The 24146-nt window shown below is 43.1% G+C and overlaps 1 protein-coding gene across 2 annotated transcripts in view; it reads right to left on the minus strand.

Annotated features, from left to right (window-relative positions):
- Positions 1–24146, minus strand: part of kremen1 (kringle containing transmembrane protein 1) — a 187490-nt gene that overhangs the window by 81002 nt on the left and 82342 nt on the right. For both annotated transcript variants that reach the window (XM_069932928.1, XM_069932930.1), the window contains 3 exons: positions 20130–20221; positions 3272–3396; positions 1725–1878 (listed from right to left, as the gene is read on the minus strand). In XM_069932928.1, the coding sequence (XP_069789029.1) occupies positions 1725–1878; positions 3272–3396; positions 20130–20221 (371 nt within the window). The remainder of the gene's footprint in view (positions 1–1724; positions 1879–3271; positions 3397–20129; positions 20222–24146) is intronic.

Here is a 24146-nt window from a genome sequence, read left to right on the forward strand (position 1 = left end):
AATTGCACACCACAGATTACCTATCGCAGCTTGAGTGTGGCACAAAAGCAAAACAAAATTGAAAGTATTTACAAGTTGCTTTTCTCTCAAGGGGAATAATTTTTTTTAAAAATTTGTTCTAGGATATCTAAATGTATATGACGAATACTTTCCTAAATTTCCTTTCAGACTTCAAATACAAATCTCTTCCATTATAGTGTAAAAAGGACAAGCTTTTGTTGAGAAAATAAGAGGTAAACAATGACGCTGAAGAGAAACACAAAAGCTGCAGATGGTGGAACCTTGAGCAGACAAAGAAATGCTGGAGGTCAGACAACATTCGTGAGCAGAAATGCTTTGGGCTTGAACTGAACTGTTGACGGACCATTTCTACCCACAGATGCTGTTTGACCTGTGGAGGTCCCCCAGGAATGACTGACTCCTGCTTCGCATTACTCCCAAGCAAAGATGTTTATCCTGCCATCCCCTCAGCAGGACTGAGTGTGATCGCCAAAGCAGTTACATTCTGTGCTGTTTGCATCCCCATGCCTGCAGCAAATCTTGTCTGCTCAAGAATACAATATTGAAGCTGATTATGATATGTCGGGTCTTCACTTTGTATACTGTCTGGATTTGTCTCAAAAGGAGGAACATTGGGCCTGCTGCTCTTTTATTTTAACGATACAGCATGGTAACAGGCCTTTCTGGCCTGTGTAACCCATACCTCCAAATTGCACCTGATTAACCTACCAATTCCATACATTTTGGAGGGTGGGAGGAATCTAGAGTACCCAAAGAAAACCCATGCAGATCACGGGGAGAATGTACAAACTTCTAACAGTTCGCGCCAGATTCAAACTGGCTGTCATCACGTTGCGCTAACTGTGCCTCTTTGTTGGCCTGTTTCCAGACACAGGGAGGTAGTAACTACTCTCTCACCAGACACCATTGGTAGTAGGGATCACCGATCGGAAATGGTGAACACTTTAAGGCTTCAGCTGAATTGATAACACAGCACTTCCATAGCATTTTAATATAGTAAATTGTCCCAAGACTTTTCACAGGACCATTATCAAAACTTCATTTTACATTGAGCCACAGATAGAAATATTTGAACAGGTAACCATCAAATTGTATCAGAAGAGAAGGTTTAAGACAATCTTAAAGGGGTGGGGAGAGATACAGATGCAGAGATGCATGGGGGCACAGAACACAAGATATGGAGCAGAATTTGGTCATTCAGTCTACTCTGCCATTTGGATCATGGCTGATGTATTCTTTCTTTCCACCCCAATGTCCTTCCTTCTCATTGTATACATGTTCTTGGAACAGTATAGCAAAGGAACACGCCACTCAGCCCATAATGTCTGTGCCAAACTCAATATTATACTAAGCTAAATAGCCTGTTTCTGACATTATCCATATCTCTCCTCTCCCTGCATATTCATGTGCCTATCGAGAAACCTTTTCAACACTATTGTCATATGTGCTTCCACCACTACCCTGGCAGCTTGTTCCAGTCAGCTACCACTCTCTGTGTGATAAAAATCTCCTTTTCTCCCTCTCACTCTAATGCATGTCCTCGAGCATTTGAGTTCCATAACTGACAGCCCAAGGCCATTGAAGGCCTGGCTGCCTCTACTGAGGTTGACAAAGTACAGGCAGCCGAGCAATGGGCTCGATTTGCTGCCTCAAGCTCCCTGTAGAGGACCAGGAATGACCGACTCCTGCTCCACACTACTCACCATCAAAAATGTTTATCCTGCCATCCCCTCCGCAGGGCTGAGTGTGATCGCCAAAGCAAACGTGGTTACATTCTGTGCTGTTCGCCTCCCCGTGCCTCCAGTAATCGGCATCGTTCCCACAGAAACATGCATAGCCCGACTCCATGCCAGCGAGCTTCAACACATCAAAGATAACAATGAAACAGAAATCATGCAAAACAGCTGTAATCAATTTCTGCAAAAAAGGAGAGGATATTTTACAGTTCATTGACACAGCCAGATGTTATGCAACTGGTCATTCTCAATGCATGTTTTCGGAATTGCTTACTTCCAATGCACATCTTTTATCACGTTGCCTCACAATATTCTCTCATCTTTGGATTCCCCATGACCAGAGCTGGGAAACTGGGTAAAGTTATTTAAAGGACACAAGAGATGAGTCGGAATTGAGAGAATATCTCTCTGTGATACTAATTCGTAAAAATAAACCAGTTAGAATTAGAAGGCTACTGTTGGCAAACACTCATATTACTCCAGATGTTTTTACCACCTTTGTCCAAAGGTAAAGATGTCATTCATAATTGCAATGGACCTGAATGAATGTCCAAGGGATACTGGCAATCTAAATGTTCACAACAAATGTCTATCTAAAACATCTCACGATGAGGTGGTCTTCAATGAATGACTAAAATCCAATAATTTTCAAGAACTACTTTAAATAAGTAATTTTCAACCTGAAGTTGATCCCAATAATTTAACAGATTTGTTCAACTGTAATTGATAGGCTTATTATCTATGCCAACCTGAGACATCTTTGTCACCATCATTTTACTCTGCAAAGTACCAGAATTCCTGATCTGGGGACTATCCCAAGAATAGGAGCTCCAATCCAAGCATGCAGGGGAGACTTCATTCCCTGGATGGTGTCAAGCAAGAAAGAGAGCCTGAACTAAACGGATGGCAAATTGGGTCATAAAATCCTGCTGAACAAGAGCTAAAGAAGGGAGAAGGAAAGAAATTTCCTCACACCCTAATCCTAACCGCTCCCCTCTTAACATAACAATTACAGCACGGAAACAGGCCATTAGGCCACCTTTCACCTTCCACCTTTCCCACTACACAGTATCTTCTCATCACTCTCTCCCTCACCACCACATTCTTGCAATCCCATTTCCCCCTCCACTCCTGTCATCCTCTCCACCCACCACTCTCTCCCAATCCTCCCACCCACCAATTTCTCCTAATCCTCCCTCTCCAACCACCCTCTTTTACTCCACCTTCACCCACTGCGCTCTCCCTACCCTCATGCTTCAGCTTCTCCTACACCTCCAAAAGACACCCCCCCTCTCTAAATCCTTCCTCTTTCATTCTCCAATCTTGTCCCAATACTTCGCTGCAGGAGACAGGGTATAAATACGCATTGATCCAGAATCCCAGTGATCCAGGCATTGGTCAAAGGTTCGACTTCCACCCCACTCTGCCTCTTCAACCAGTCTGAAACATCTTTTCACCTTTTGCTTTAGCAATCTATTCAAAACCATGACAAAGAGTAAATCGGTCTCCCTTACCTTAAACCTCTTACTCCTGCAAAACTTAATGCAGGTCTGGATGGTCAGCTTGTTGGATGTTTCACTGCTCCCTGATAATGGTGGGGGGTCACCATTGTCTTTAAAACAGCCCAGGTAGCCCGGCACTGTGGATAAGCATAATACATCACTTTGGCATTTTTGAATCACAACAGCGGAAGATATCCATTTCAATTCAATGGGCAAAACTGAGTACACCTTCACTTGAAACTAATATAGACAAATTTGCATTTGAAAAAGAAAATGGGGGGGGGTGGTTAGGAGTGAGTTGCTGAGCTGTTGACCACCTTTATGGGGAAATGGAACTAAAGGTCTGCTTCTAATGCTTGAACCAATGATCGCTTATTTGTCCTCCTTATCTAGCAAATTGAGGCGGGCAACCATATTCTGCCGAATGTGCATTGTGGTCTGCTGGTGGAAAGCTGCAGAAATATGTGCAGCCACATTGAATAAAAACTTACATTAGCCATCTATTTAATTCCCTCCTGCCTTCACTTTCACTCATTTTAATTCTTCCAGGAAGCTCAAGCTTTCACAAGCAACTGTAGCCTCATGGGAAGTTTGCTGTTTGGCATACGGTTCTGATTACAAGGCTGGAAGACAAAACATAAGCTAGTGTACAAGTGTGGAACTGGTGGAGGGTTCCTTGGATGAGATGACTAACTGACCATCCTATCATCAGACTTGGACACGAGGTATCCCAGGTCTCTCTTAAGAAGAAGAGAAGGATAATTCTCCTCTCCATGCAAAAAAAAAAACACCTTCTGGAGGAATGCAGCAGGTCAAAACCCTTACAAAAGGTCTTAACCCAAAAGATCAACAATTTCTTCTCCCTCATCGATGTTCTTCAACCCGCTGATATTCCTCAATCTGATGAGTTCATCAAGCAGCTTGGTTTTTGCACCATATTCTCACACCTGCAACCTCCTATGTCTTGGCTAATTCTCCCCTATTCCCTTAATAATGTTTCCCCTCCAGTCTACATTATGAAGTCCGTCTTCAGTATATCGCTCTATGGGCAGTTAGCTGTGCACAAGTTACAACAGCCCCTGCACTTCAAAAATGTCTGTTGGCTACAGTATTGGGATGCCTTCAGATGCTATACAAAAACATTTTTCTTTCTGTCTTGCATAAGCCAAACTAATTCACTGCAGGAGCTAAATCCTGAGCCCCTTCTGTGTTTATACATGTAACAACGTCTTGCAGCTGCCTCACAGCTTAGCAATGAGGGGGCGGAACCGTAGAGTAGGATTTCCCCTCTTTAGCCCAAGGGCAACTTCAGCTCACTCAAAGCATTCTGCAGGTGGAGAACTGAACCGACCTGCCTGCGCAGACGAGCTCTGCACTTAGTACATCAATTAAGGAAAGAGGCATTGATTGAACACAGAAACATCAAACTTCGATTCTTGTCACAGAGTTAACTTACAACCCCAACCCTCAATCTCTATCATGCCTTAAATCAGATCCCACTCATAAATTGAGTATACAAAACCTGAAGCCTCTAGAGCTTAGAAGAAATGGGAGGAGTAGGCCATCTGTCCTGTAGTCTGCTCTGCCTTTCAATAAGATCAGAGTGGGTAAGTGAACTCAGCTTCACATACTGTTGCCCATAACCCTTCATTCTCCCATTATTCAAAAATACATTTAATGAGATGGCCTCTATTGCTTCATTTGTCAGAAACTTCCTTAAGTTCACTGTTCTCTGGAAGAAGGAGTTCCCTCCTCATCCTTGTCTTAAATCTATTGCCCTGAATCTTGAGGCGATGCCCCATAATTCTAGTTCCACCTGCCATGGAAGCAACCTCCCCGCTTCTATCTTACCTATTCCTTTCATAATTTAATATGAATCTATAAGATCCACCTTATCCTTATCCTTCTAAATTCAATGAGTCCCAGATGACTCAATGTGCCCTGATCAGATAACACCTTAATTCCGTGAATCTAGTGGTGAATTTCCTCTGCACTATCTCTAACGCTAGTACCTCTATACCTTTTCTTCAGTAAGGAGTCCAGAACTACAAACAGTACTCCAGGTGTGACTTCACCAGTACTCTGTACAGATGCAGCAGAACCTTCCTGCTCTTAAATTCATTCCCTCCAGCAATGAGGCCAACAATCCATTTACCTTCTTATAACTCGCTGCACCTGCAAACAAATTTCTTGTAATTCATTTACAAGCACTCTCTGGTCTCTCTGAACATCAAAATAATCTTTGAAACTCTCAACATCCTCATAGAGCTTGACAGGATGGATGCAGGTAGGGTGTTTCCCCTGGCAGAGAGGTCTAGAACCACAGGTCGTAACCTGGGTATAAAGGGATAGCCACTTAGGAAGACTGAATTTTTGAAGGCTTGGGATTTTTTCAAATCAATTTTGTAACTTTTTATACTGTTTAGAATTTATTGGGGCTAAAAGTGGATTACCTCAAACCTCATGGTATATTTAGTAGCAAAAGGAAACAATATTTGTACATAATATATTAAAAAAATTAAAAACCTGGACTTCCCCTCCAAGAGCAATCTGAAATTACCATCAGAATAGGAATTGCAGAAATTTAGTAATAAGTCTCAAAGCAATAAAAAATTGATGTACACTCTTGGAGCAATACACAAAATGCTGGAGGAACTCAGCAGGTCAGGCAGCATCAATGAAAGGCAACTAACAGTCGACATTCTGGCCGAAACCCATTAGGACTGGGAAGAAAGAGGGCCCGAGTAAAATGGTGACGGGGGGGGGTGGGGGGGGAGTGGGAGGAGGGAGAGGAACACGAGCCAGCAGGTGAGAGGAGAACACAGGCGGGAGGGGGAGGAAGTGGGGTGGTCAAAAAAATTGATAATAATGCAAGAAGCCAGGAGGTGAAAGGAGGAAGAGGCAAAGGGTAGAGGAGAACGCGCTCTGATAGGAAAGGAGAGTGGATCACTGAAGAACACACAAAATGGTGGAGGACAATCATTGCTCCAGCTTTCCAGCCATCTTTCTTGTTTGCAGACTCTTGAAACTCTCTGCTACTGTTGCTGGGCTCTGGTGGAGATACAGCTGAGATTGAGAGCCCTTGTATAACCACAGTACACCAGGGAAGATTTTCACTTTATGTCATTGTGTGCAATGAGAGTGGTGCAGATTATTCCTATTTTATCATTCATTCTATACCTTAACTCTATGCCTTGGATCTGTCACCTTGGTTCAGTCCCTTAACTAAAATCGATCTACCTCATTCTTGCTTGCTGATTTTTTTTAAAGAGAATTCCAAAATTCCACAGCCTTTTGTATGAAGAATTGTTTTCTGGGCCTCGCCCCGAACAGCTTTTGGATCAAATTTTAAAGTTACACCATTGTTTCCCACCCACTCTCAAGGAGGAAATAGTTGTCCATCAATCCTTTAATCTCTTTACACACGTCCCTTACTTCACATTGTCGTTCATATAGTCAAGGGAATTCAGCTTTTGAAATCAAAGGAAATATAAAACTTGGGAACTTTTAAACAGGAAGGTAATGCACTATGACATAGTCTCCCATGTTGTACTACCTCTCAAAGTCGATGTTTCCTTTGCTCAGTGGTGTTGAGAACATGTGACCATGCACTGGCGCCATCCGGAGGATATGCATCAGCAGTAAACCAATCACCTCACAAACTACCCACCAGTTGCCCCCAGTTGCCCTATCAGTGGAAGAGGCTGTAGCCCTCACATTGGCCTCACTGGTCATCTCAGAACCTAGTGAATTCAGGTGGAGGTAAATAATCCTTAATCCTGAATGACTGCCTGAGAAAAATATCAGCTTGTCGCACAAGATGGATCCAACATTGTAAACTGACAAGTCATATTAAACTTGGATCACACAATTAACTTTTGCATTGATCAGAAAAGTGATAACAGTAAAATTTCCTCCTGCTTGGAACTTTGAATGTGCTACAGGAGGACACTTTTCAGATGAATAGACATCAATTCAATTAATGCTCTGACAATCTTTTAATTCATTTTTTTTCTTAAATATTATAATACGTTTTCCTATAAGACCAGTCATTTTAAAGGCAGCACGGGAATCAGAGCTTAATGAGTTTAACAGAAGCACAGGCCCCAGTGAGCACCAGGGAGCCAATGTGCTGAGGGGCAATATGGCAAACATCACCTGATAACTGATGTCCCACCTTCAGGACACCTGACTAATCATATTGCAGATTATCAGATTTTTTTTGGACTATTAAACCTGGCGCAAAACTGAAGCCAACTTTACCACAGAGCCTTATCACATCCAATTTCAATACATCTGCACATCCGAAAATGGTTTCCAGCAGGTGGCTGATTAAATACATGCCATATACACCTTCAAAAGTAAATAGGTAATGGAACAATAGGTTACAGATGATCGATTAAATGATTCTGCTTTCAAAGCAACTGCTTTGATATCAAGCAGAGCACTGATATCAAAACCCCATTGAATCCAATAGCAAAAGACTCTGAAAACATTTCAATCAGAGAAGAATTCTACCGTTGACTGTACCCTAATGCAATGGAGTGAATGCTGCACTGATTGACTAGAGCAATTGCATGATGAGTGACCCAGGTACATGGAAAAGGCGAGGTTGCCCTTTTCAACATAAAGCCAGAGAAAGCTGCGACTGGGGAGCTCAAAGGTATGATTGCTTCTGGTGGAGTAAGTAAATAGATTTGGTTCCTGTGACAGCAGGACACAAATTTAAGGTGGGTGACATTGTTTTGCAGGCCATTGGCTTTAACATATCAAATTCATCTGCATGACAATATGCTGCTTCAATCAGTGGTTTCCAGAGTCCAGAGCGTATGTTAGATGGGGGCATTAGCGAATTAGCGGGGGGCGGAGACTGACCTGTTGACAGGGGCGGTGGGGGGGAGGGGTGCTAGCTGGAGCCTATCTGTTGTTGAGGCCATCCATCCAACGTGGGACAAGAGGGCACTCTTTTTCTTGCTAGTGACGCGGCCGGGGGCGGGTGGAGAGTCGCTAGCATGTGTCAATCTAGACACGGGATGAAATGGGGCATGTCTGATGGCCAGGGATGGCCGTAACCGTATGGTGGAGGCACAGCACCTCATTTTGGGGGGGCAATGCCCATAGATGTCCCCCCCCCCAACTAGCGCCGACCCTTGTGGTTTTCCAAACTCACGTTCCACCTTTAGCAATCTCTATGCCATAAGTAAGGGGTTGCTTAAGGTGATATTTGAGTGGAAAGAAAAAAATTTGACAACCACTGTTGTCATTGTACCTCATTGACTCGTTATGTGCACGGTTTCATATCTCCAAAGTTAATGGGCCAATAACAATTTTTTCTCAAGCAAAATATTTCAGTAACAATTGGGTCTGGAGCAGTGATTCTCAGCCTTCCCTTCCCACTGTAAGTAATCCCTTACTAATCACAGAGAACTTGTGGCATAGGGATTATTTAAGGTGGAACGTGAGTTTAGGGAAGCAATTTGAAAACCTGAATTGCCGTAGATTCAAGACCAGTATTCAGATGAATGCTTTGGGTGGCACAGTTAGCATAGATGTCAGCGCAGTGGTTTCCACTCACGTTCCACCTTAAGCAATCCCTATGCCATAAGTGCTCCGTTCTAAGCTCCCTACTCATAGAGGTGTAGAAAATCATGAGGGGAATAGATTGGGCAAACACGGAGTGTCATTTTCCCAGAGTAGGGGAGATCGGTAACCAGAGGACGTGGCTTAAAAGAGATTTAACAGGAACCTGAGAGGTAACTTTTTTTTTAAACACAAAGGCTGGTGGGTGGATGGAACATGCTGCCGGAGGAGGTGGCTGGTGCAAATACTACTGCAATCTTTAAGATGCATGGATGGCATAGGTTCAGTGGTACATGGGCCAAATGCAGGAAGGTGAGACTAGTATGGGTGGGACATTTTGGTCAGAATGACACGTTGGGCCGAAGGGTCTGTTTCCACACTAGGAATCTCAGAAAATGAGCCTTTAGATCTCATGATGACAAATGCTGAAGTGAAATGGAATATTTATTCCTCCTAAATTAAACTATAGTAATGCTCCATCACATACTCTCTCAGACTGATAGGAGAACTGTTTACTGACTGGTTGCATCACAGCTTGGTTTGTGAGCTCGAGTGCCCCGGAATGAAAATGGCTGCAGAAAGCATATCCCAGTCCATCATGGGCACTGACCACCCATCCACTGGAGACATCGATGTAAGTCACACCTCAAGAAGGCAGCAAACATCATAAAGGACCCTCATCTCCCTGATCACAACCTCTTCTCACAGCTTCCTTTGGGGCAGAAGCCTGAAATCCAGCACCTCAAGAACAGTTTTGTCCAACAGCTGGTAAAACACTGAAGTCTGCAGGCATCGTGATTGAAGTAAAAGCACAATGCTGGAAAAACTCGGCTGGACATACAGTGTATTTTATATAGCAAAGATAAAGATATAAAACAAACAAAGCAACAGTTTACTTGTGTATCCGTGGAAGCGATCTACTGTGACTGGTGCTCCCTTTGTGGTCAGAGAGGCTGGACGTAGACTGGGAGATTGCTTCGCTGAGCATTTTCACTCTGTCGGCATCAGTGACAGGGATCTCCCAGTGGCAAACCACTTCAATTCTGCATTCCACTCCCATACTCACGTCTGACATTGGCCTCATGTACTATCCTGCCAAGATCACCCGTAAATTGGAGGAACAACTCTTGATTTTCCATCTGGGCACTCTCCAACCAGAAGGCATGAACATTAACTTCTCCGGTTTCTGCTAGCCTATTCTCCATTCTCCCTCTCTTCCTTTTTTCCCTTGTCTTCTTTCCCTTAGCCCTCCACCCCCTCCCCTCTACATTTACAGAGTCATTCCTCCATCCCCTGCTTCCTCCCTCATCCACCTATTGCCTCCTGCCTTCAGATCTGTGCTCCTCCCCCTCCCCTCCTACCATTTTGTTCGGGTGCCTGCTGACATTCGTCCATACCTTGATGAAGGGCTCAACCCCAAAACTGGCTATGTGTCTTTATAAAGTACTCTATTTGACCTGCTGAATTTCTCCAGCCATTTTAACTTTGTCCAACAGCTACCAGACTCTTGGACCTCCTATACCTACTCTTGGACCACAGAATGACTTGTCTACACTTTTGAAACACCATTTCTTTTGTTCTTGCATGAATAGTAACCGTGAATATTTATTAATTTTTCTGTTTGATTTATTATCTCTTTTCATACCGGGATTATTCGATGTATACCATTGTAGTTGATGTATCTGTTTGGCTGCAGTAAGAATTTTGATGCATCTGTACATTGTACTTGTGTGTATGATAATAGACTCATTAAGGTGGTATTAAAAAGCAGAATTTATTGGCACTCACTGGATTAATCAAGCCTTGCTTAGCTCTTGCCTGAGCCACCAACTTTTACTACAGATAGTGAATTTTTGAGAGAGCCTTCAAACCAAGGGCTGAAGCAGAGGGCAAGGAAAATCTGGCCAAGAGGGCAGCAAACGAGAGACAACTCGTTCTAATATAAACCTCACAATATCTCGGCAGAATGAGTGGCACTTGGTTGTCTGTCATTCTCATTCATTTGTGTACTTTCAATCTGATATCTAAGCTAAATCAAAATGGAATCTTCCAAAACCACAGCTCAGTTACCGAAGCCAATTCGTTCATGGCTGGTTTAATTCAGCTGTGGGTCACGGTGAATTTATAACTGAACAAAAAAAGGGATGGTAAAAGAGGAGAAAGATGTAGACTGAAAAAAAGTAACAGAGAGTAAATAGCGAAATGAAACAAACAAGAGTAACATGTATTGTTATGTGTTCCATATAAAATTATTACCCTTGAAACACATTGGCTGTTGAAAAAACAGTAAGAGAGAAAAATAGCTGAATTACTGGATTCATGCCGGCTGAGATGATGAATTCAAACCCTCCCACTGTGATAATGATGAATCAAGACTAAACTCACAATCATTTACTGCAATAAGTGGTGAGCCATCTCAAGTTGCACACATGTGGATCATCCGATTATAAACAACAGAATCAGTGGTTAAAATTAAATGCCAGGATGTAATAGGATGCAGTATTATGCAAGAAATTGTCGCCTGTTTGTTGGAGGGAGATGTTAAGGGGGTGAGGGTGATAGGGAAATAATCTGTCCTTTGGTTGTTGTTTTTGTAACATTCTACCCTTGGGGAACAGGGCAAAATAGTAATGAGACTTTACTGTTAACAGGGTAACTGGTCAAAATTATCTTTATCCCATTTGTATGAGGCAAAAATTTTGGTCTCAGAATCCTTACAATTCAGGATAATGGAAAAGCCACTCAAAACCACTGGGGATCATGTGACCCACTGGGGGAATCATGTGACCCACTGGGGAATTTGACTAAAGGATGTGATCTACTGGGGGAGTAACTCACTGGGGAAGTATCTCAATGGGGGCTGTGACCCACTGGGGGAAGGTACTAAGTGGGAGATGCGACACACTGATCTTACTGAGGGATGTGCCCTACTGGGTGAAGTGCCCTACTGGGGGATGCATCCCACTGGGAGAGGAGACCAAGTGGGTTTTGTGACCCACTGGAGGTAGTGCCATAGCTTGGGGGCGGGGCTGCAGAGGGAGTGGCACATTTTCAAAAGTTGTGTCTTCCCCCCTCCACCATCTGACACTGTTAACACTACTGCCCCGCTCCGGTCCAACCCCAGCCCTGCTTCAATCTGACAATGCCAAAAAATGAGTGTGGTTGCCAATCAACCATTGACTCACCATCTGGTATGTGTCGCGACGCCTTTTTTACGTGCTTGCTCCCCCTAACTTTTGAACCCTAACTGGCTTCACCCCTGACTGGGGGATCTGTCCCACTGGGGGATGTGACCCACTGGGGTATGTGACTCACTGGAGATGCGACCCACTGGAGATGTGACCCACTGGGGGATGTGTCCCACTGGGGGATGTGGCCCACTGGGGGATGTGGCCCACTGGGGAATATGACTCACTGGAGATGTGGCCCACTGGAGGTGTGAGCCACTGGAGGATGTGTCCCACTGGGGAATGTGACCCACAGAGGAATGTGACCAAGTGGGAGATGTGACCCACTAATCCCACAGGGGGTTTGACCCACTGGAGGTGTGACCCTCTGGGCAGTTAATGGTCTACAAAACTCATGTCTGTGAAATTCATTGTCATGTTAATGTGGTACTGGACACAGTGAATAAAGAAAATATAATAAGGATCATATCATCAATGAATTAAAAGTTACTAAATCTGTGTGTGAAGAAGGATCCAAGGGTCCTTGTCATGACTGATCCCCAGCAGCAATGTTGTAGAGGACTCTCTGATCTACGAGCTGTTTCCAAAGACACACACAGAGTCAGAGATCGAGAACAGCTGGAAGACCATCAACCTGATGCTCACCAAACTGACTTTTGGAAAGGGGATCAGAAATTTAATCTAACTGCTGCATGGTGCAGTTCAAATCAATGGAGAAGATTCTTAGGGATGGGATTAAGTCACATTTGGAAAAGTGTGGACTTATTAGGGATGGCCAGGATAAATTTGAGTACAGGACACACTGTCTCATAAATTTAATTGTGTTTTTGAGGAAAAGCGATGAAGATGGTTGATGAAGATTAGGCAGTGAATGTTGTCCACATAGACTTTAGAAAAGCACTTCATACAGTCCTTCATGGTCGACTAGTCCAGAAGATTAAGTCACACAGGATCCAAGGTGATCCCATGAAATTCTATTCACCTGTGCTGCATGCAACATGAGTGAATAGAATAGTGAAGGCTTCATTGGTTTGGGCATTGAGTACACATGTTGGGAAGTCATGTGGCAGTTGAATGAAGCTTTGCTTAGGCCACATTAAGAGTATTGTGAGGGTTTCTTGTTGCTACACCATAGGTAGAATCTGGAGGCTTTGGTGAGGGTGCTGAAGATAGAGGAGGTAGTATTTTTCCCAGGGTAGCAATGGCAAATATCAGGATACATGGGTTAAAAGTGAGAGGAGGAAAGAGAAGTTTAAAGGAAATTTGCAATTATTTTACACAGGTGCTGAAATTCACTACCAGGGGAAGTCATGGAAGCAGATACAATAGCAATGTTTATGACACATGAGCAGACGGGGAATAAAGGGATAGAACCATGTGCAGGCAGATGGGAGGTTCAAATGGGTATCTTTGAGAGCATATTGGGGTGAGGAATCTATTCCTATGCTCCCATACCAAAAAGAATATTTGAGTGCTTCTGGAAGGTGATCAACTCAAAAAAAGATGCACATTAGCTTGTGAGAAATTTGTTAGTTTGCCAATGCAATAAGATGTCAGTGAAGGAAAGCTGCTGACTAGCACATTCCAGGCTGCAGAAGTGCATGATAAGGGACGCACTGAAGCTCAGTGCAGCCAATGCAAAGACCGCGCGGGGAAGGACTGGACTCTAAGTAAAAGCCTATCGAACACTTTTGTTTGCATTATTCATAGAGGCCCTATAAGTAGCAAAATGGACTGTGCTAGCACTACAAATATGACTATGAATGCATAAAATGAATGACAATATGGGTGCAAAAAGACTCACACCATCAGGTTCAGGAACAGCTGTTACCTCAACAAAATAAAGAATCAGGGACTCATTTAAGGACTCTTACTTTTGCACTCTATATTTTTCTCTCTCTCTATTGCACAGTTTGTTTACATTTCTTTATTTGTTTACATGTACATTGAGTACAGTTTATTTTTTGCACTACTAATAACTGGCAATTCTGCCACGCTCGCAGGAAAAAAGAATCTCAGGGTTGTATGTGATGTCATGTATGTACTCTGACAATAAATCTGAAATATGAATCTGAAATATGGATGAATCAAAAGCCATGAATTAATTTATGTGTTTGTTGTTTGTTGAATAAAGTTAATCTTTTAAAATAAAGAAACATCCAACCTTATCACTCAGAAAGAATTCTTCATCTGCTTTAATGCATTCGGTGTCAGACGTAATTCTACATTCTGTGAGTGGTCCAGCAAGAAGTGAAATTCTCATGCTGACTTGTATCTGATGAATCATCTGTCCATTAATCTTAAGTTCAACAATTTCTCGCAGATTTAGACAAGTCCAGCAGAGAGATTTCAATGCACAACTAAAGTGCAGTTAATGTCATGGGCTCAAGCCCCAGGGAACAAGATGCATCACTGCAAAAAGTTAAGTGACCCCCAACACAGCTATTAAAGGCTGTGAAAGCAACTGTTATATCCCAGAACTTTACCATTCGTCTCAGCCACTGTGACTTAGCCATCATAGCTACAGGTGCAGTTCCTCTGTCTTGTAATTTAAGGTGGCTCAAGTCATTTACCTTCAGATACCCAAGAGAGGCCAGGACACATGCTGGAAGAGCAAGGAGAGGGAAACTATGAAGAATCATTGAAGCAGGAATTCCCCTGCAACTTTAATCTCAGTCAAGGGTCGTGGTATGGTATGCCAATGGCTACTTTTGTCATGGGTCTCCTGCAGCCACAATTAGTTGTGCCAGGTCCCAAACTGTAGGCATTAGACTTCAGGCCCCATTCAGCCAGTTCCAAATCCCCGCATCTGTCCCCAGGCATTGTCCCACACCTAGGCTTAGGACCCAGCTGAGAGACCACAGCCATGAGATTCCAGGCATCTGTTGCTACCATCTTCCCTCCAGATGGTTGCTTACATGAATTAAAACACAGCTGAAAATGGGCCAGGCATGAGAGGAATGGTAGGGGTCAGTAGCGGGTGGGTTTAGTCACCAGAGAGCGACCAAGTAGGAGTCCAAGACAAGGGTTTTCCAACACTGCAATACCTCCAGCAATCTGCTAAACCAGTCTCCAACGGTTATGATGAAATTCGTCAGTACCAGCTACTAAAAAAACAGTGGGCCCTCTTCATAAATGCTAGCCTGTTTCAGGAACAGCATGTGTTGGAGATCACATTTCCTGTGGGAGTAGCAGCTTTGCCCACAGCTCTGGCCTCAAAAAGTAGTCCTTAAAAGTGTCACTCCAACTGTTGAGCAGTGTTGGTAAAGAATTTGTGCATGTTCCAAGGATGGGATGGGGGCTGACAAAGACCCCTTAGAGTAAGGAGGCAGGGGAAGCTGAACCGCTTGCTCCAGAACAATTCCGCCTGCAAATAAGACAGGAAACGCTGCTGTCAGAGAGCAGCAGCATGATCAAGGATCCACATCACCCAGCACACACTCTGTTCTCGCTGCTGCCATCAGGAAAGAGGAAGAGGCCCCACAAGACTAGCACCACCAGGTTCAGGAACAGCTGCTACCCTCCACCATCAGACTCCTCAACAATAAACTCAATCAGAGACTCATTTAAGGATTCTCACTTGTGCACTTTATCGATTCTCTCTTCGTATTGCACAGTCTGTTTGTTTACATTTCTTTATTTGTTTACATGAGTATATCGAGTACAGTTGTTTTTGCACTACCACTAAGTGGTAATTCTGCCTTCCCCACAACAAAAAGGATCTCATGGTTGTATGTGATGTCATGAATGCCATTCATTCAGGTGTCTTGCCGATCTCTGAGCACACTGTAGTTGTTGCCTCTCCTGTTCTCCTTCGGTGAGGGCTCCATCTTTGAGCTGAAACCATAGTCAATGTTGAGTTCAAGATTATACATGGGAAAAATACTGAAGTGGTTGGTTTCCCGATGGCCTTCTTCAGTTGCAGTGCCCATACTGGATGGGTAACCTTGGCCATTGATCAGCAGGTTCATCTGCCCAGCGTTTTTAGTCTTACAACTATCAATTCCAATTTATACAATCTGCTTCTAAAACCATCCACCATCTGCAATTCATGACTGATTGGGAGGCTAACCAGGTACTACACCTATAGGCTATCCGACGGAAGGAATGACTTACACCTCTTTTTGCTGAGGAATTGTGCAGCACCGACTCCAGCAATAGTATATATGTACTCTGACAATAAATCTGAAATAAATTTGAAATCTGAAATCTCACTGACTGCACATGGTTGCCAAGAAAGGACTGCAATTGGGACCCTCATTTAAAAAAAATCATCTCTACAGAGATATAGGGAAATTTCACTTTCATGTCTTACCCAGCCATCGCAAAAGGTTGTCGCACACATTCAGTATTTGGGCCCTTGTGCTTATGTGCTGTTTGAGGATTGTCTGGGGAAGAGTCACAAATGCCTGCACCCCTCTCTGAGGCTGTTCTCCTTCACTCTCAAAAACCTTGCCTCAGGACTGTGGCTCTACGGAGATATTCCACTCAGCAAAGTGAGAACTTTAAATTTCAATTATTGCAAAGTTTAGTTAGGGCTCATGAAAACGTAACCATTCCAAGGTGGCAACATGCCCTTGGAGGGACTCCCTGAAACCTCCTTCTTTAGTTGAGTATCAAGTACCTTTTTTTAAAAAAAATCCTCCAGTTTTTAAATCATTCCTTATCTGATGGAAACATTTCTCTTTATGAAAGATTCCCTCTCAGTGCTTTGAAGGGGAACTTATTTGAAGCCACGAGATGGCTTTTGACTGAGATCCCTGTTTGGGTTTACCTGCTTGGTGGAGTGTTATACAGGAAAGACATGCCTTTAAGTAGACTTCAATTATACTCAACAACAAATTTTTTCAAATGGTCTGCTTCCTGAAAGAAAAATTGGGGATTATGATAGACAACTTCGAGCTGAACACAAAGATAATTTTAGATTTGCTGTATCAAGTAGGAAGTTGGAGAAATATTAAATTAACTTTTATTGAGTTTAGCCAGTTTAATCGCATAATGATGCTGACACATTGCGTTAGTTCAACTGACCAAAATATATTTTGCCACTCATTTTCATTTGTACTCAGCATTTGATGCCTCTCACGTTGGTGTCCAACAATAGTCGGCCAGTATTGATGCATTCCAGTTGCCCTAAAACCAGTTTTCCATGGTCACAATGTCCTGGTGAATCCTTTCACCGTGTTCATCACTGACTGCACCAGGATCAGTAGGGAAGAAATCCAAGTGTGAATACAGAAAATTAATTTTCAATGACATGTGGCACTTTATGGTTTTGTAAGCTTGAAGTAGACTTAAACTATGACAGGACATCACAAAAATAGGTTATATTTAAATAACAGTACATGATAGGAAAACTTTCAGGTGATTTTCGTGATCAGCAGCTCAAAATCCAAAACATATCCTCAAAAGTGCTCAGGAAGCAAAATCTTTGTTGTCCAGTGTAATAAAAGTTTGCCTTTTCTATGGCAGAACAGCTCCAAGCAGGAATTCTGACCAAAGTGGTTACAAATCTCATCAGGAATTAATTTTGGGCATTGCACATCCTTTGGATGTGCTAAGGAATCAGCCACAAATGCACAAAACACTTGCACCAAAAAGTCCACCTTTCTTAACGATTGCTCAGAAATTGCACTGATTCAGCTTTCCATCTGCACAACCCAGACACTCTGAGTGAAGCACAGACATATTTCACATCTTTCAAGCCCTGTTAAGTTCCCAGACACGAGTACATTTAAAGTATCCTGTAAACCACCAGACACTTGAAGACTTGAAGCAACATTTAAGTGAAGACTGGAGAAACACAAGAACTGCAGACACTAGAATCTTGAGCAAACGAGGAGAAGCTGGAAGGACTCAGCAGATCACGTAACACCCATAGCGAGAAATAGACAGTCACTGTTTTGAGTGGAGAGATATCGACTGTTCTCAAACTGTTGGCAGTTCATTTCTCTCATGGATGCTACCTGACCCGACGAGACTGCTCGTCAAGATTAAGCTCGTGATTTTAAAAATTTTTATTGTTTTAACTTTTGAAATTTGAAATATTTAATTTAGACATACAGCTTGGTAACAGGCCCTTCTGGCCCATGAGTCTTTGTCACTCATTTACACTCAGTAGTGGGGGGAGGGGGGGCCTTGATGCTTTGTGGATACATATTTCGCAGTGTGTCGTTGGAAAAATGTTAGTTGAAGCACTGAGCTTCACTGATTGGCTCGTTTTCACTCAGACCTGTGTGACAGTTGGGCTAATTTTCCCACAATCAAATGCCGTCCCGGAACTGATTCAGCACCATCCCCAAAACACAGACTAAGGAGCTGAATTTTGCTGCCTCAAGCCTTACATAGCCCATTTCTTGTAGGAAGGATCAGACCAAGCATTCTCACCCTATCAATCCATGGATTGTCAGTGAAGGTGTATGGATCACAAACCATTTGGTGCAAACTGTGGAAGGGCCTGTGGTCACAGCAAGTTTATGTGATGGAGAAGGTTTTTTCCTCTGCTCTTAACTTTTAATGAAACCAAATGCCTACACAGTAAACGCACAGTATTCGGCATCTATGGGGATTGGTAGATGCCAGATAAGTATATTTGTTGGTTGTTTGAGATTGCGTGTTGCATGATTGGCAATCTAACTATTAGGGGGCGCCAATTTTAAACATTTATTTATCTATAATTTTCCACCTTTTTTTTGCCGGTTGCTTGAAGTTGCAGTTGCTTGAATTCCGGATAACAGGGATTTTACTCTATAAGCATTCTGCAATGCTCCCAATAGTGTCATGAAATGGAGAACATTTTCTCAAAAGCATTCATTATTTCACTGGACACAAATTAATTCCCACTTCAGTGAGCAAACCTGTTTCTCTCTATTTCTGTGCAATGGTATTTCCGGCAACATCACATTTTGAAATTTCCTGGATTATTGTTAAGCAACAGGTGGGATCTAGTCATATTAGACCTAGCTGGTCGGTCTCCCACCATCCCTCTCATTTTTCCTCTTTCACATTGTTTCGCCTCCATTCACTGGAGAAGAGGGCAACATGATTGGCATAGCAGTTAGCGGAACGCTGTTGCAGTGTCAGCGACACAGTGGAGTTCAAATCGTGCACTGTCTGTAAGGAGTTTGCATGTTCTCCCCGTGTCTTCATGGGTGTTCCCTGGGTACTCTGGTTTACTCCCACAATTCAAAATGTAGGTTAATTGCATGTAAATTGGGTGGCACGGACTCGTGGGCTGAAATAGCCTGTATGTTATCGTGCTGTATGTCTACATTTAAATTTTAAAAATTAAATTTAAATTAAAGACTAGGCTTACACGGTGAGCCCACTGTTAGAAAAAACTGAAAGCAATTCTACTTGGTTGCAGACACATCAGAACTCCACACATCTTCCTGATTTTGGAGGATTTCTTTGCCCCATCACTGGCCCTGGATCCAAATCCTGGCACTCTCTAAACATTTTTACCATGGGAGCATCTTCACCGCATGGATTGCAGAGGTACATGAAGGCAGCTCACACCACCTTCCCATCTGTATCAAAGGAGGACAATAAATTTTGAATTTGAATTTAGACATACATCACAGTAACAGGCCTTTCCAGCCATGAGACCGCACCGACAATTACACCCAATTGACCTACAACCCCCATATGCTTTAAGGGTGGAGGGAAACCGGAGCACCCGGAGGAAACACACGTAGATATGAGGAGAATGTACAAACTCATTACAGACAACACTGGATTGGAACGTGAGGCGCTGGCCCTGTAATAGCAGTGGGCTAACCACTCCGCTAACCATGCCACCTTTCCAGTTCGTGCCAACTCTACTAGCAATTCACATTCTATAAACACAAAAAAGGTATTAATTTAAATCAATCACAGCTACTTAGTTAGGGCAAATGCAATCCAGAAGGAAGTTATTCTCAGCAGTAAGATGAGTGAGCTATCAGGCAATAATGTAACTTGCCAGACTCACTAGGTGGATGGATCCCTGCTGTGGCAGCAGTGTGAAAGAATCACTGCCGTGACCTTGCACATGTATTTGCACACACATCAAGGCAATAGAGGCTCCCCGTCCTTGCCCCGTAAACATGTCTCCTACTCACTATGACATGTTGGTATGTCGCAGTATTTCCAGTACACGCCATCTTCATGCTCAGCAATGTAGCACCATGGCCTCACATCATTGTCTGGGTTCCTAGAGAGGCAAGAAACTATTCATTAGGGAAGTCATTATCAATCAGCCCTTGGCTTTCATTTAATTTCATCAAATCCATGAAGTTTTTACTCAAAATAGGTTTTTTTTTTCCTTTAACAGGACACTAGACACTATTTGGGGACTGGTCCCAAGCTGGAGGATGCTTCATTGATCTTCAACTGATCCACGCCTGTTAGTTAAACCCTTCAATGTGCAATAGTTCTAATCTCATGTGGGTAACCTGCTCTTTCCCCTTCTTTCAGTCATCCCAGCCATTGCTCCATGTCATTCAATTTCTTCTCTTGGAGTGACTTGTTGTGGACCATTTAGGGCCAGTATTGCCCTTCAAAGATGAATAAAATGTTGTTGCCATTTTAATTTTTAAAATATTTAGACATTTAGAAATGCAGCACAGTAACAGACCATTTCAGCCTATGAGTCCTTGCTGTTCAATTTACACACAATTAACCTACACCCCTTGTACGTTTTAAACGACAGGAGGAAACCGGAGGAAAACCCATGCAGACACTGAGAGAACATACAAATTCCTTAGAGTCAGTGTGGGATTCAAGTCCCAGTCCTGATCGCTGGCATTGCCAAGGCATTGGGCTAACTGCTACGTTTAGAAAGGAATGTTGGCGGGAATATGGGAAGAATTCCCTACTTCTCTTCAATCAACGTGGGCAATCTTCACCCGTACAACAGATCAAAGTTCTGGTTTTAGCACCATTCCAAGTAAAAATCAATTAAGTTTGGAGCACAAGGTCAGAGGAAAATAATGCTGAGATTTATTTTAAGACATGATAAGACCAAGGAATGCTTTACTCAGAATCGTGCTGCTGTGAAATTCATTGGCACATGAGATTCAAGGCATTGTGTGCTATTGGATAGACGTTGCATAACCAAGGCCATTCCTTCACAGATTTTCCCAGCACAGAGGTGGAAAAGCAAGAGTTGGAGCTGCGGACCCAGAGAGAGAAGAGGACTGAACATTGAGGAACAAGGGGGAGGAGAAGCTCAGAAATGGGAAGGGCATTACCACTGATCATGTGGCAGGGGACTTGGAGCAATGGTCAGCTGGCAAGAATTCTGAAAAGCAGGATTGATGGCCAGAGGGCTACCACTGCTAATTGGGGCAGATGTGTGAGTCGGGAGACTACTAGTCAAAGGGTGGAATTGATGGGTTAGTGGGTATGATTGGCAACTTGGATTGAGGTTGGAGTGGTCATCAGGGGTAAGTTAGGGGATAAGCTTGGGGGGGGGGGGGGTTAGAACATTTGGAGGGAAGGTGGAGTTAGCAGTCTGGGGCAGAAGGGGTAGGATTAAGTAGTGGGGGCAGGGGTATAGTCTGGGGGCCATAAGTGATCAGAAGAGGGTACTATACCCCATTGGGAGTTGGAGATGTTGATTCACAGCACATCAGTAGGTGATAAGGGGATCAGGCCAGCAGATTGTTGGCCGGTTGTGTGTCATTCAAGAATCATAAGTCTTCTTGAGAGACTGGTGTCATTCCAAGTTGCAGAGGGGTGTCAGCAGGTACGAACCACCTTCAAGGGCAATGACCTGTTTCAGTACAAAACAGCCTTCAGCTGAGCACAAAAGCAGGCTTCAAGGCAATCTATAAATAAAATGTTGCATGCGCTGGAAATCTGAAATTTAATGGAAAATGCTACGGATACTCAACAGGTTGGGCAGCACCTGTGGAGAGAGGAATAGACTTCTGATGAAGAGTTATTAACCTGGATCATTCATTGTTAGTCATTCCACAAACACTGCCTGATTTGTGAAGTATCCCCAGCATTTTCTGTTCATATGACATGGGCGATTGCTTCTGCATCCTTCATAAAGAACTTATTTAATTGTAAAGTGCCTTAAATATTCTGATCTTGTTAAAGGTGCCAAGTAAGTACAAGGTCTTTCTTTAAATTTTATCTCTTTGATGGACATTGCATCTTGCACCAGGAAGGGAATAAGAATTATTTTAAATCTTTTTGCACCATGCAGAAAAAGAAACACAATGTTAATGGGAGAGAGGAAGGAAGGGACTGCATGATGGACGAGAAGCTTTTGGGAAATATATTGCAGCTGGAAGGTTAGGAGAAGGTGAGAAAATATGGAGATGTCACTGACAAAGGGGCATCACTGATAAAGCTATGAGAGGTTTTCTGCATCACAGGCCAAGAATATTGCCTGCCAAGTGAGCCCAGTGCAAAGACGAGATAAGTTCAAATCGCTCTCAAATAGTGAAGATAAGTTGGCAGATCAAATACCTTTGAGATTACTCTCTGGAAACTACATTTGCAGAGGACTTCTTTATAGCAATTGGTTTCTCTGCTGGCACATAAATATTCCTTTTGAAGATGGCCAAAGCCAGGAATTGCTGTTTATTTAAACATTTTCTGTGCTGATACCAGACAATTAACCAGGACTGCTGCGCAGGCTGAAACAGCATCTTGTTTCATTTACAAACCTCCAAAAGGTGGTGATTGATGCCAGTGCTTGGGCCCAGAGGCATCTGGTGCTGCTCACAAACAGAACGCAAAGACATGACATGCCATGACAAGAATCGTTAAGCTGCACAAGCCACTCAACCTGATCTCAAACCCACGGTCAGACTGCTACGAGCTCGGCCTTTTAATAGATGGCTTCCCACCATTGATGGGACAGCGGTTGGCCAGTGTACCCGCTTCCTTGAAACAAAATATCAAATACTCTGAAGAGGTAACCATGTCAGAAAAGATCGGATAAGTAAAAGGAAGCAAAACAAAGGAAAATAAACTAGAATTTTTAAAAATAATTTTCCTTTTTATAATAAAATATCAATACAATATAATCTGTTTGATTAAAATGTGGGGTACCTTGGATGAAATTATATGATTTAAGTGTAATGTATCTTCTTGACTTTTAACATATCTATTTTTTGGATGTGAAATTTCAATGTTAATAAAAAATATTGGAAAAGAAAATATATTTTTTAAAAAAGCACGTAAGTTAAAAGTGTCACATTCGGTTTTTAAGAAATGCAGCAAAGTGGGAAAGAGTGAGCAAAGACAACAGGAATGATAATACCAGGACAAAGGCACCAATTAACATAAACACTGACAGCTCCTACAAGCAAGGTCCAAAATGTCTTTTGCCTTAATTGGATTAAACTGTCTCATGCCCCTTGAATAAAATATATTTTAAGATATCCCCATTTTAAAAATTAAAATAATGCTATCTTTGGCAAAGGGACAGTTAGCACATATTTCACAAAATAATATCGTTCCTCATGGTTTAGGGGAGGAGATTCCTAGCCCAACTGATGTAACCATACCTCTTTGGAAGCAGGGCCTGCAGCTAGCTAGGGTAGGTGTCAATATCATAAACACAAACTGCTGGGCAAGCTCAGCTGGTTGGGCAGCATCTGTCTTTCTCTCTTTGGCTTGGCTTCGCGGACGAAGATTTATGGAGGGGGTAAAAAGTCCACGTCAGCTGCAGGCTCGTTTGTGGCTGACCAGTCCGATGCGGGACAGGCAGACACGATTGCAGCGGTTGCAAGGGAAAATTGGTTGGTTGGGGTTGGGTGTTGGGTTTTTCCTCCTTTGCCTTTTGTCAGTGAGGTAGGCTCTGCGGTCTTCTTCAAAGGAGGCTGCTGCCCGCCAAACTGTGAGGCGCCAAGATGCACGGTTTGAGGCGTTATCAGCCCACTGGCGGTGGTCAATGTGGCAGGCACCAAGAGATTTCTTTAGGCAGTCCTTGTACCTTTTCTTTGGTGCACCTCTGTCACGGTGGCCAGTGGAGAGCTCGCCATATAATACGATCTTGGGAAGGCGATGGTCCTCCATTCTGGAGACGTGACCCATCCAGCGCAGCTGGATCTTCAGCAGCGTGGACTCGATGCTGTCGACCTCTGCCATCTCGAGTACCTCGACGTTAGGGGTGT

Source organism: Narcine bancroftii, chromosome 4 (genome assembly GCF_036971445.1).
Source record: "Narcine bancroftii isolate sNarBan1 chromosome 4, sNarBan1.hap1, whole genome shotgun sequence".
NCBI lineage: Eukaryota > Metazoa > Chordata > Chondrichthyes > Torpediniformes > Narcinidae > Narcine > Narcine bancroftii.